The sequence below is a fragment of the Tasmannia lanceolata genome, unplaced genomic scaffold (assembly GCF_043159265.1).
Source record: "Tasmannia lanceolata isolate RefF3 unplaced genomic scaffold, GAP_Taslan_0.1 ptg000006l, whole genome shotgun sequence".
In the NCBI taxonomy this organism is placed as follows: domain Eukaryota; kingdom Viridiplantae; phylum Streptophyta; class Magnoliopsida; order Canellales; family Winteraceae; genus Tasmannia; species Tasmannia lanceolata.
In genome coordinates, this window is record NW_027518683.1 from 20,129,611 (window position 1) to 20,142,796 (window position 13,186).

Genomic DNA, 13,186 nt, shown 5'->3' on the forward strand with positions numbered 1-13,186 from the left:
CATCTATAGATCGGAGGGTTGCGATCATCCTATGGAAATGATTTTTGGGACACAACCTATTTACGTTGTGGCCCATCAAATGGACGGCTTGGATCATCCGATGGTTTGGACAGTACATTTCATTTTGAAAAATATTGGTGGGGCCTACAATTGTGCCTTGATGTTACTAGGCCCCAAAATCACCTCCATCGGATGATCCTAACCCTTTGATCTATTGATAAACTGCTCCATATAGAAATCTCTATAGATTGAAGAGTTAGGATCATCGAAGGGAGATGATTTTCACGGTACGTCATATTTACGTTGGGACCTAGCAATTGAATGGTTTATATATTTGAGCAAGGTGGACCCCACTTTATTTTTAAATGAATAAGTGCACCTCCGTATATATTCCAATATAGAGATGTTTTTCAGCGGAAGGCCTTTTTATTGGGGCCATCAAAGTACTTTTCAAAATGGGTTGTACGACCAACACTATAGGATGATCCAAACCATCCATTTGACGGGGAACAACGTAAATAGGTTGTGCTCAAAAAATCATTCCCATAGGATGATCGCAACCCCCCAATCTATAGAGGTTTCCATAATATGCATTTTCTCTTTTGATTGAAGGGCTATGATCATCTTAGGGAAATGATATTTTGGGGCGCAACCTATTTACATTGTGGCCCATCAAGTGGACGGGTTGGATCATCCTATGGTGTGGGTCGCACAGTTCATTTTGAAAAATACGTGTGGGCCCTAACTTGTTCAAAGATTTAAACAAATTAATTGTTGGGCCCACCAACCGGTTGTGGCTTCACAGCCGGTAGAAGGAGGCATGGAATTTATCACTGCCCAAAATAAAAGAGAATTGAAAAGAATTTTCTGAGAGCTAGCATGCATGCGATTAGATAATAAAGTCTTCTTTTGCTTTGGCATGAGATCCTTGAAGGGGCCTTTCGTTAGATTTTTGAAGAGGCTACCTACCATTTCACAACTATGGCGAATTCTCATTTCTCAAGTAGTTAATCTCTTAGAATGGTCTATGGTCTCCAAATTTGTATTCTTCCTTGTCCTTCTCCCTAAGTGCAGCTAAACTAGTTTCTAATGAGCTTGGGGTGCAGCCCTTGATCGTAACTGTAGACATTGTATCCTCGAGACACTTCATTTCCTGGTAGTCACTTGCATACATGGGGAAATAAAAGTTTCTAAGAGAAAGCCCTATACTTTGTTACAATTTCATCTTGTGTTTCCGTTTGCGATCCTTTGTATTTCCACAATTTGATCATTCATTATACCGCAAATTGTCCGAAATAGCCTGTTCAAGGTGGGGCCACCCACCCAACAAACAGAGAAAGTGCATTTGCCAGGAAGCCCTTGCAAGTGAGAGAGAGAGAGAGAGAGAGAGAGAGAGAGAGAGAGAGAGAGAGAGAGAGAGATGGAAGGCATGTGGGATTGTTAGGGTTGATTTGAAAGACGGCCATACGTATGTGGTAAAGTTTGTTGTTGAAGAAGAAGCTGTTTGTTGATCTTCTGTGAAAAAGCCAAGTTGATCTTCTTTCGCCCCTGCTAACCTCTGTCAAAAATGGAGAGACCGCCTGACCTAGGTAAAGCCTCTTTTGCCTCTGAAAATATTCCGCATCTTGTGCGGGAGATTGAAAAAGAGTATGGATTTGAAAATATATCCCTCTTCCCCCTGCTCGATCATCGAGTTGAAGCTCTATTTGCTGACGGGATGAGAGATAGAGCTGAAGGATGGCCGACGCAATCCTCCCCTGCACCCAGCTTCCTCAAACATGTTGATGACCTTCTTAAGATCCCTTCATCCCACAGATTCCCTTGGCACTCCTCGAGATCCCATTCCCCTCTATCTGATAGATCCCCTTTACTCCAGAGCCTTAATCTCGAAAACATCTCAGAATCCATGTCTAAAACACATCATCAAAAGGGTACTCGAACTCATAAGATCTTCCCTAAACCTGCTAAAACTGTAGACCCTTCAGTCACAAAACCCAGTACAAGATCTGTATCAGAAAAACCCAGAAACCATCCGGATCCGAAACCTTTGGAGCCTTCCCTATACGACCCTAAAACTATCCAAGACTCTCTCTCTCCCCCCCCCCCCCTAAACCCCAGCTAAACCAGTTCCTTAAGCTGCCGGAGAACCGCCGGCCGGAATCGGGTTTGCTTGAAATTTCAGAGAAGCTCAAATCCCGCCAAATAAGCCCGCCCAATTCTAATTCTGAATCCCCATTCCAAAAAAAAACCCCGCCCCTTTCAAATTCGAATCCCACCAGTAGCCAGATCCACACTCAAACCGAAAATTTTCCCTCCCTGATTTCTGGCAATACAGAAATGCCGCTACCCACTCAAATCATTTTGCAAATCTTCCCCCCAAACCAGTTGAACTAGGGCAGCCATCACATCAAATCTTGCCCACCCTTCCCAAATCAACCACCCAAGCTCCTCCTCCCCACCTCCCCCTCCTCTCCTTCCCCTCCCTCCTGTGAGTAGTGGACTATCATTCCAATCCCCAAATCCCTGGACAAACCTCTTTTCCAAAGCAAAGCCTTCAGTCCCTGTCAAACTACAAAGAGTTTCCCCCATAGAATCAGGTTCAGATAAGACTATCATCTCATTCACCATGGAAGAAGTTGACAGAGGAAGTAATAAATGGTACAATAGCCTTGTAGGCTTCTTCATGGGGAAAAGACCCTACGTTCAAAATCTACAGGAGAATCTTCAGAAGAAATGGAACCCCAAAGGCAATATCAGTGTCTCCACACTCAGAAATGGTTTTTTCTTATTCCGCTTTAGTTGCGGAGAAGATTGTAACCAAATCCTCGAAATGGATGGCTACACCTATGCAGGTAGACCCCTCATACTGCGCAGATGGACCCCTGGTGTCCCCCTTGAAAAACCCGAGCTAGCCTCCATCCCTATTTGGATAAGGCTTCCAGGACTCCCACTCCAATACTGGAACCATGAAGCCATTAGCAAAATAGGAAGTGCAATTGGAAACCCTCTCTATATGGACTCTAAAACATCTGAAGAAACCAGACTGAACAATGCAAGGTTATGCATTGAGATTGAGGCAGATGATCCCCTCCCAGAAACAATCCAAATCAATTCCCCTCTTGGCGAAGTTACACAACAAATTGAATACGAATGGAAACCCCAAGCTTGCATCCACTGTAAGATTTTCAACCACTCCTCTGGGAAATGCCCCCGATATATAAAACCAGCCCCTCCCATATCCCGCCCTGAATGGAGACCGATCTCAAAGACTTATCCCCAAGTGGAAACTGATGCCCCTCAGTCGGCAATGGATTGTCCCCCAGACTCAGATTCTGAGCCCCCTAAGAACCATCCCCTACTCACCATCCACACCTCAAATGATCTCCCATCTGTCCCAACCCAAAACCCCTTTGATATCCTTCTTTCAGAAGATCCCGAAAACAATCTTGAAACCTACAAATCTGATGAAGAATTAGATCTTGTTAACCCACCCGGTTTTGAAAATCTTAGGAGAAACTGGTCCCCTGGGATTGAAGACCCATCTAACCTGATGCCTAGTCCTTCTACTCCAACCCCCGACCCTCTCAATATCCCTCCCTTGAAAAATCCCTCGGCTTGCCCACAACAACCTCCCCAATGCTCTGACCCAAACCAAAAAGCACCTCCTGGCCTTGCACCTGAAGGTGTCCACATCTCCCTCCCCACCTCCTCCAATGATTAATCTAGGCTACTGGAATGTTAGAGGCCTTTGTTCTAAGCAAAGGCGCGATGATATCCAATTTTTCATTCGTAAACATCAACCCCCCCCCCCCTCCTTTGCCTCTCTGAAACCAAAGCAACAAGTGACCTTCTTTCTAAATATACCTCTGAAATTTGCGCAAACTGGTCCTGTTTCGCTAATTATAACCACACAACGAAAGGTCGATTGTGGATCTTGTGGAATCCTCAAATCCTTCACTTTTTTCCCATTTCTGATTCCTACCAATACATTCATGGGGAAATTGTCTACATCCATTCTAACCTCCACTATAACATTACCGCTGTTTATGGCCATAACGCTGGAACTGGAAGAAGAGCTTTATGGAACGACTTTCGAACCATTAGCTCCTCCATCACCCTGCCCTGGATTGCCCTGGGAGATTTCAACACTGTCAGATACCATAATGAAAGATTTGGTGGCGCCAGCCCTAACTTAGTGGATATGGATGAATTCAATTCCTGTATTCACGACTGCTTCTTAGCTGATCTGAAATCCATGGGTCAGACCCTGTCCTGGTCCAACAGCTCAAAATCAGGTAATCTCAAGCTTCGCCGATTAGACAGGGCCCTGGTAAACGAAGATTGGCTATGTAATTATCCATCTGCATTTGCTACCCATCTTAATCCCAGCCAATCTGACCATTCCCCCTTCACCATCCAATTCTTACCCAACCCTTCCCCCCATAATCCGAAGCCATTTTGTTTCCATAACATGTGGCTTGAAGAAGCTTCCCTCTTTGAAGTTGTCGAGAGAGCCTGGACAATTAACCCCATAGGAAATCCTATGTTTAGATTGGTTTCTAAACTAAAAGAAGTAAAGAAGAAATTGCCTGAAGCTAGAGCTGCTCTTGATGAAGTCCAAACCCGAATTGCCCAAGATCCCACCAATCTCCTTCTTCGTAATGAAGAAATTGAAGCCAAAGAGTACCTGAATAAAATCTCCTACCTTGAAGAAAGTTGTCTCCGGCAAAAATCCCGAATTGACTGGCTAAATCTAGGTGACACGAACTCTGCTTTCTTTCACTCTGCTATTGCCGCAAGAAGAAATACCAACTCCATTTCCGCCCTCAAAACTGACGAAGGAGATTTCACTCTTGATCACAACCTGATTGCCTCTACTCTTGTAAACTATTTCAAAAGTCTGCTAAACCAGGAAAGATCTCCTCTCCTCTCATCTCAGGTCCCGGAGCCCAGCCTCAAAATTAATAGCCTGGAAGCTGACTACCTTACCCGCGAAGTTACTGCAGAGGAAATCCACTCAGTTGTGATGAACTGTGATGGAAGCAAAGCCCCCGGCCCGGATGGTTTCAATGGACAATTCTTCCAGTCCTTCAGTACCTCATCAGCAAAGACACAACCAAAGCAATTTCTCACTTCTTCCGCTCTGGTAAGCTTCTCCCCGAAGTTAATGCTACAAATGTCACCCTAATTCCCAAGACTTCTGATGCCTCCTCCCCGGAAATGTTCCGACCAATCTCGCTCTGTAACTTCCTATATAAGCTAATCACCAAAATCCTGGCTAACAGACTCCGCTTAATAATGCACAAGATTATCAGCCCAAATCAATCTGCATTTATCAAAGGCCGCAACATCCAAGACAACATCCTTTTAGCCCATGATTTGGTTCATAATTTTCACCTCCAATCCAATGTAGCTGCATTGTGTATTAAGCTTGATCTCAAGAAAGCTTTCGACATGATCAGAAGAGAATCCCTCCTACTCTTTTTGAAAAAAATTGGATTCAATGATATCTGGTGCAACTGGATCCACGAGTGTATTGACACGCCATCGTTCTCCATCCTTATCAATGGATCCCCTGTCGGTTACTTCACCTCCAGAAATGGAATTAGGCAGGGTGACCCTATTTCTCCCCTCCTCTTCTGTATTTGCATGGAGATGTTTTCCTGCATCGTTGAGAATGCTATCCACTCTAAGTCCTTTTCCTCTCCTTTCTGTCGTGGAGACTTAATTGTCTCACACCTCCTCTTCGCAGATGACATGCTTGTCTTCTCGAAAGCTTCCCCTGCCTCTGCTCAAGGTATTAGAAATTGCATCCATCAATTCAATGATTGCTCTGGTCTTGAAGTGAACATCAGCAAGAGCGAAATTTTTACTCTGAATCTGCTAAGTCTCTCAGAACAACAATTGATCCAATCCTTCATATCCCGGAAGGCCAATTCCCGGTGAGATACCTTGGCCTCCCTCTCATCTCCACTAGACTTAAAGGTTCAGACTGCTCCTCCTTGATCAGTAAGATACAAAAATGCATTGCCAGCTGGGCCAACAAGCTCCTCTCCAGAGCTGGGAGAATTGAATTAGTCAAGTCAGTCCTCAATTCATTCCATCTGTTCTGGTCAGCTTCTTTTAACCTCCCTGCTAGTGTCCTTGACAAAATCGACCAAATCATAAGAAATTTCATTTGGGCTAGGTGCTTTGAGAGAAAGTCTTTCCATCCAGTTGCTTGGGACACTATTTGCAGACCCAAAGATGAAGGGGGCCTGGGAATTAGAAAAATCCGAGACATTAACCTTGCTTGTCAGCTCAAAAACCTCTGGTCTATCGTTAATGGTAAAAGTACATTGTGGACTGAGTGGTTTACAAGAAAATATCTGAAGAATAAAAATTTCTGGACTAGGAAAATGCCGGCTTCTCCCTCGTGGGGAGCCCGAAGCATTTTCAGAGTTAGAGAGGAAGATGGATACCATATTTGCTACGTCTTGGGAGATGGTAAAGGCATTGACTTCTGGAAACAACCATGGCACCCTGCTGGCCTCCTAACCCATCTATACCCCGAAAGTTCCTTGCCGAATACTGTCTCCCCCACTGCTACGGTGGACCAACTGTTGAATGATGGTGAATGGGATCCAAATATTCAGTTTACCCTCCCAAACATTAATACCATTCTCAATACAGCTCTCATCTCTCCCAACCCTTCAAACTTAGCTATCTGGAAACCCACTCCATCTGGGGATTTCTCCCTGTCCAGTGCTTGGAAATGCATTCGTACCCACAACCCCAAACCCCCATGGACTCCCTCGATCTGGTTCAAAGGCCATGTCCCAAGACATAGCATTGTATCTTGGCAAGCCCTCCACAGCAAACTGAGTACCAAAGCTAGACTTCTCATGTTGGGATCCATCCGAGATATCTCCTGTCCTCTTTGCAGTACTGGTAGAGAAGACAAAGATCATCTATTTTTCAATTGTTCATATTCATCTTGGATCTGGAAAACTCTTCTGAGGCGCTTCTCCGTCCGGAAAATCCCAGCTCGAACTCTAGACAAGAATGAAGAATGGATTCGCCTCAACTCGAAGTCTTGCTCCAGATATGGGACTGCCCTTCGTATGGCCTTCTGTGCAGCTATCTACTTCATTTGGAAGGAAAGAAATTGCAGAGTTTTTGAGAACAAAAAAAGACACAAGCAAGTTGTTCTCACTGACATTCTATACACCATTAGAACCAAAATCCTACATCTGAACCTTGATGGAAACTCCAGTTCTAAGGAAATCAATCTAGCCGAGACTCTAAACCTCCCAAACTTTATCCTCAAAAAAGACCCCAAAACCTGTAATTGGATTACTCCTGATCCTGGCTGGTGGAAACTTAATACAGATGCTTCCTTAAAAGAAGACAAGGCAGCAATTGGAGGATTACTTAGAGATGCAGCCTGCAACATCATCGGCTCCTTCTCCATCAACAAAAGCCCGAAGACAATTCAGGAATTAGAGATGGAGGCTATTTAGAAAGGTATCTGCACTGCATTGAGACACAATATCAGTAATTTATGGCTGGAATCTGACTCCCTGTACTCAGTCAGTGTGATCAATGGAAAGGCCAGATGTCTTTGGAAACTAATTCCAACCCTTGCAACTATTAGAGCCAAGTTATCGGAACTCCCTGCTTGGAAAATCACCCATTCTTGGCGAGAAGCAAATGGAGCAGCAGATTTCCTATCCAAATTCGAATGCCCCATAAAAGGTGAAGACATCCCATCTGATTCCCTCCCTCTTAATCTGATAAACATCATCAGATCCGACTTCTCCGGCACAATTTACCCTCGTTCATAACGCCCTCCAGCTGCTGTTTGTGCCTTGGCTAGTCTGTTTTTTGACTTTAGGTTATTGTGGTATTGGGAACTTGTATGATTTTTCCTTTATTTCCCTTGTAGTTGCCCTCGTGGCCCCCTTCTGTATTGTTCAGTTCTTTTATAATTACCTCTGGTAGGGGTCCGCCTAACCCCAGCTTGCCTACCAAAAAAAAAAAAAAAAGGTGGGGCCACCCACATGATTTGAGTAGAATATAGACTCTTCATCACATGAACGGCGGAGATCTTCATTGTAGGGCCCGTAATATGAATCAAGATCTTCATGCCACGTTCATCGACAATATCACCATCATCACAAATGAGAGCATCTCAGACTATCATTCTATAATTTTTTCAATATCAAGCAATTTAAAGGTTGACTCCATTGTAGGATTCATCACGGGAATGGTGTGGGCCCTACCATCCCAAAACTTGTGTTTGATCTAGAAATACGGCACAATTACGTCAAGTTTAGTTTTAATAATGATAATATATTAATCAGCGAACAGGGAAATGATATATTCACCTTTTTTTTAAACTTGGGACAGCCCGCTCTGGTGTAAAAGAGTACTAATCAACAATTCAACATGATTCTAAATTTCGGTTTCGGTATGTATTTCGCCCGTCGCCGAAACCGGAATTTCGTAAAATACCATATTATTTAAAAAAAAAATTGAATTCTAGAAATTTCGGCTGAAATGACTGAAATTTTGGATTTCGCCAAATTTCGGTTTCGGTTTCAACTGAAATCCAAAATTTCGGATTTTTGGCCGAAATTTAAAACCATGGTCATCAACATCAATACAGTAGAGGGGGCTGTCCCAAGTAAAACAAGGGGCAAATATATCACTTCTCTATTAATTAATATTTTTATTGTTATGGAATCGTGTCTCCCCTCCACACGTCACCAACGCCAGAGCTATTTACATGGACGGAGAGTGACATGAAGAGACAGACCAAATGCTGATGTTGAAAGTAGGAAGGGTGGCAATATAAGAAATCATCTCCCTTGTTTTGATATTACCACCCATCTCTTTATTTTAAGCTTCTCTAATGAAAGTTTTAATAGCTCTTTGAAAATTGTAACAGTCCAATGGAGAAAGCTTTAAATAAATATAGGACACTGGGAGGCCCATTCTGCTTCCACGTGGCATGAAGGCATACAACCCAGCTGGACACGCCTCCCCAATGCCAGCTTCTACCAACAGGGGGACATATTATAGTAGAAGGCCACTGATATTGGCACTACCATGTTTTAATATATAATTGCATAATATCAGATTCTCTTTTTCCTTTTAAATTGGTTTCTGAGAGCTTTTTGGGGAACTGTAGTAGTCACTGACAACCTTTTAAATACTATTTAAAAGACAGCTTGAGTTAGTGCAGTAACCAAAACATGGTAGTGCAAATATCAATATAATGAAAAAATACTATCACTCTGGGAGTGTTGTTTAAAAACTAAAAAGTACCCACCTCATGAATAGACATTATTAATAAACAAAAATTTAAAGGGTATTCTCGTCCATTGGGGCCTTCATTCGAACTTAGGATGTTCCATCACTTGATCTGGTTTCTTTTTATTCCAAAATAATTTTGGACTCCAATGGAGACTGTTTGGATCCAGTTGATGTACACATTAACTTTTGAATCCTTTGGACCCATCGGACTCTCTGGGTTCATTAACATCGATCCCTATTTCCCACAAGGATATTAAGTGTCCGTTTGGGATGGGACCAAGACTCTGGCTCGCCTCATTTTGTTCTACAAGATCAATAATACTACTAGTTTAGTCATTCTATAAATGTTAACTATGGCAAGTGTTTGAAATCAAGACAAGTACATATTTTGATTAGGGATGCTCCAGATTGGACTAAGGCTATATGGGAATTCATTACTACCAAAATAAACTGCTTTCATGTGGAGGTTGGTGCATAAAGCTATTCTGGTATATGCGAGAGTTCAAGATAAACACATAGCACTTGCATCTAAGTTCAATTGTTGTGATTATTGTCCGTTGCATTTTGCCAGACTTCTAGGTTTCGGCCACTCTAGAAAGCAGGGAATGAAAGTGTAGAAGAAAGTAATCATTGTTGTGGGTCGGACCAACGTATAAGATCACATAGATGTGACACAGGCCAGCCCAGAGAATGTCTGCTAGGAACGATCCAAACAGCCAGCCACCATCTTTTCAGCATTTTACTAACCCTAAGGAGCCGTTTGGATACGCAGATTTTAGAATTTGGGATTTTTTCAAAATTGTAGACCAGCTGTTGTTTTATGATTTCTCGCCTTTCTTTCCGGCAGAAAGAGAGTAGCAGATCATCCCATGTTTCTAGGTTTTAGAAATCTGATCAGAATGCGGGATAGATTTCTAACACCTGGATTTCTTACTTAAAATCCAAGAAACGTTGTCATGACAGCATACAACAGCTTGATTATGAACCCTCTTTTGCACTGTTTTCAAACTAAAACCTGGATTCTAAAATCCCCGTATCCAAACAGCCCTAATTGTACATATGCAATGTAAAATGGAAGTTAGGGCAGGTTCCCAATTTTGGTAGTCTGTGGTTACTTCTTCTTTTTTTTTTCTTTTTTTTTCTGCGTAGGTAAGCTGGGATTGAACCCTCGACCTCTAGGTCAAAGAAGAAAGAAAAAGGCTGAATTCCGCTACCAACTTTTTATTTACATTAAATACTGTGATTAAATATTAGAGGAGAGTTGAGGAGTTCTAAACTGAAGGGCGCCCTTGCAAAAAAGGGATGAAAGGGCGCCCCCATTGGTTGCATGAAGCATGCCAGCAATGTGCACTTAATGCTCTTCGAAATTGGGAACCTCCTTTCATTCCTTTTTCGCGGGTGCCCTTCAGTTTAGAACTCCTCTAAATTAGGGAAATGATATTTACGCCCCTCTCATCACCGGGGACACCCATTTGCCAGTGTACTTTGCAATCAAAGCCACTAGATTTTTTTGACATAAAGTACATCATCTCCCTTTTTGCCATTGATACATTGGGTGTCCCTGGTGATCAAAAGGGGCGTAAATATCACTTCCCCTAAATTAATATTAAACATATGTTTTGTTTAAAATCGGCACGGCTAGGTTCAACTATACCCCTCTTAAAGTACCTTTTTTTTTTCCAAGTGATCATAATAAACTTTTAAAATGACCAAAACGCCCTTCTTTTTTCTTACTGATTAAGTCATGTAGGATTGGCTTCAAGGTCGGCCATAAACAATAAGAAAATCAGAGGAAGGGGAAATCGTCAAAAACAGGTTTTGCTTGGTGATTTTTTCGTTAACGACACAAAAATAATGCCAAAGTGCCCTTAGTTGGCTGCATTGATTGGGTCTGTGTCCGTGATATGAGGGTAATTTTGGGAAAATGACCCAAATCACTCAAATCCTTTAAACATTGCTTAAAATATAATAAATTTATATTATGACTAGAATGCCCTAAGTTGATCTTTGGCTAATTAATCCAGACTGTCCATTTTCTGGTCCCAACCGCTATTCAAATCTCACACTGATCGCAAGATCTGACGATCAGGATCATTCCATGACTAAGAAAATTATCACATTTCTACCGTATAATAAATTGAATTATGAGTTTCTTAGTTATTCTCATATATGTATTGAAGAGGAATGATCTTATGAATACATGCTGTACACCAAAATTCCATGTATAAATCACCTCTATCGCCCCGATTGATCAAATTGGGTCGCACGATCTTAACGATCAAATGTAGGCCGTCGATCAGTAGGCAACTGATTTCAAATTGCTAGGAAAATTTAATTAATTTTATCCTATGGCCAATGAATCAGATGATCTGAGTTTCAAGGCGTGCCGTATTGAGTAGACAATAGATATTATTCATACATTAGATTTCTAGCTTTGTTTATAGGATAATTACTTGTTATTTTATGATGGTGAAAGATCTTCATTGAAGTAATCTTTCACTAGCAAATGAAATTCCAAGTTCCTAATTAATAGCTTGTTACATAATATGAAATGAGAGTAGGAACTGTTCTGAACAAAAGGGTTATCTGGTCATTTAAGAGAACAGCTGCACTACTAATTTAATATTCTTTCCTTCTTTTGGGTCTTTTTATCTCGAAGCAATTAAGCATTTCTTAATCTTCCCTAATAAAAACATTCCCTCCACACCAGGCCAGTTGACCCCATTGCCTTCTCTCCTTCTCCTTCATGCAATTGTAGTTCCAAATGGAGACCAATCCCCCAAGCTTGGAGAATTCCGATCAGACGGTCGGCAGCTCAGACGAGCATGGATCGAGCCACGTCCGGTCCTACGAGTGTACTTTCTGCAAGAGAGGCTTTTCTAATGCACAAGCCCTAGGGGGGCACATGAACATCCATAGAAGAGATAGGGCTAAGCTCAAACAACCCTCCAAAGACAACCAACTTGCTCCGGATATCACTAAGAAATTCCCCTCGTATACTCCGGTTCCTACCGACTATATGTTAGAACAAGAGCCTAGTGATGAAAGAAATTACATGTCTAAGTGGCCATGGATTCTTCCCAAAGAAGATGATGATGTTGAAGAAGAAACCCATGAAACAGAAATCCGCCAGCTTCCATTATTTGTCGATGCACCGCTGAGTGGAGAAGACCGACGATCAGCTGGCCTGAGTAGTGGTGGGCACGAAGAGGGGACACAGTCGAGCCATTGTCCGGTTGGGGTGGAGTTGGACCTCGAGCTTCGTCTGGGGCCTGAGCCTCAAGATAAATCCATGCTTCTCAGGGAATTTCTTTGATTGAGTATTCATGGGCTGGTTTGGATTTGCTATAAAGGTGTTCCTTTGTCCTTGTTTAGTACTTTCCTATCAAAAACTTAAGAAAAAGAAATTGAAATGGTGTATTTATTTTTGTTTACGTTTTACATTGTATCGATTGTGTAGTCTTCTGTCTTCTTTTTTTTTCCGTATAATTTAGTGGCAATATTTGTTTATTTAGAGATTGATTTGGATGAAGGGAAGCCAATGTTTTCAATGTGCATTCTTCTGGATTTATTTTTATTTTTAAAAAAATTATCTTGAAAGAGAAGCAAGGACCCAACCCTAACATTCAGACATTCAAGCTAGCTATGTGAAGATTAAAAAGAACTAAATGAAGGTAAAAAACCACTATAGGATGTGTAGTTTTTTCTTTAATTAGATTGTTGATTAAATGTGATGGTTGATCTATCAAAACTTCAAACTGTTGTCTTTCTTCACGTTTGCTTGCGAGAAATCTGCAGTTAATTCACTTCTGAAGGATATCGGATGGAAGGTGAAGATATGAAGAACCAGTTGATAATGAGGGTGAGGTTTATGGGTATTGAATGA

At 41.9% G+C, this 13,186-nt stretch overlaps 2 protein-coding genes across 2 annotated transcripts; both read left to right on the forward strand.

Annotated features, from left to right (window-relative positions):
- Positions 1-4,201: 4,201 nt before the first annotated feature.
- On the forward strand, positions 4,202-5,188 carry LOC143878801 (uncharacterized). Its single transcript, XM_077381033.1, has one exon. The coding sequence runs from the start codon at positions 4,202-4,204 to the stop codon at positions 5,186-5,188; it is 987 nt and encodes a 328-aa protein (XP_077237148.1).
- Positions 5,189-11,993: 6,805 nt separating this feature from the next.
- Positions 11,994-12,869, forward strand: LOC143878473 (transcriptional regulator TAC1-like). The gene has a single exon (XM_077380759.1). It carries the CDS (start codon positions 12,065-12,067, stop codon positions 12,614-12,616), a length of 552 nt encoding a protein of 183 aa, XP_077236874.1. The 5' UTR covers positions 11,994-12,064; the 3' UTR covers positions 12,617-12,869.
- Positions 12,870-13,186: the final 317 nt, after the last annotated feature.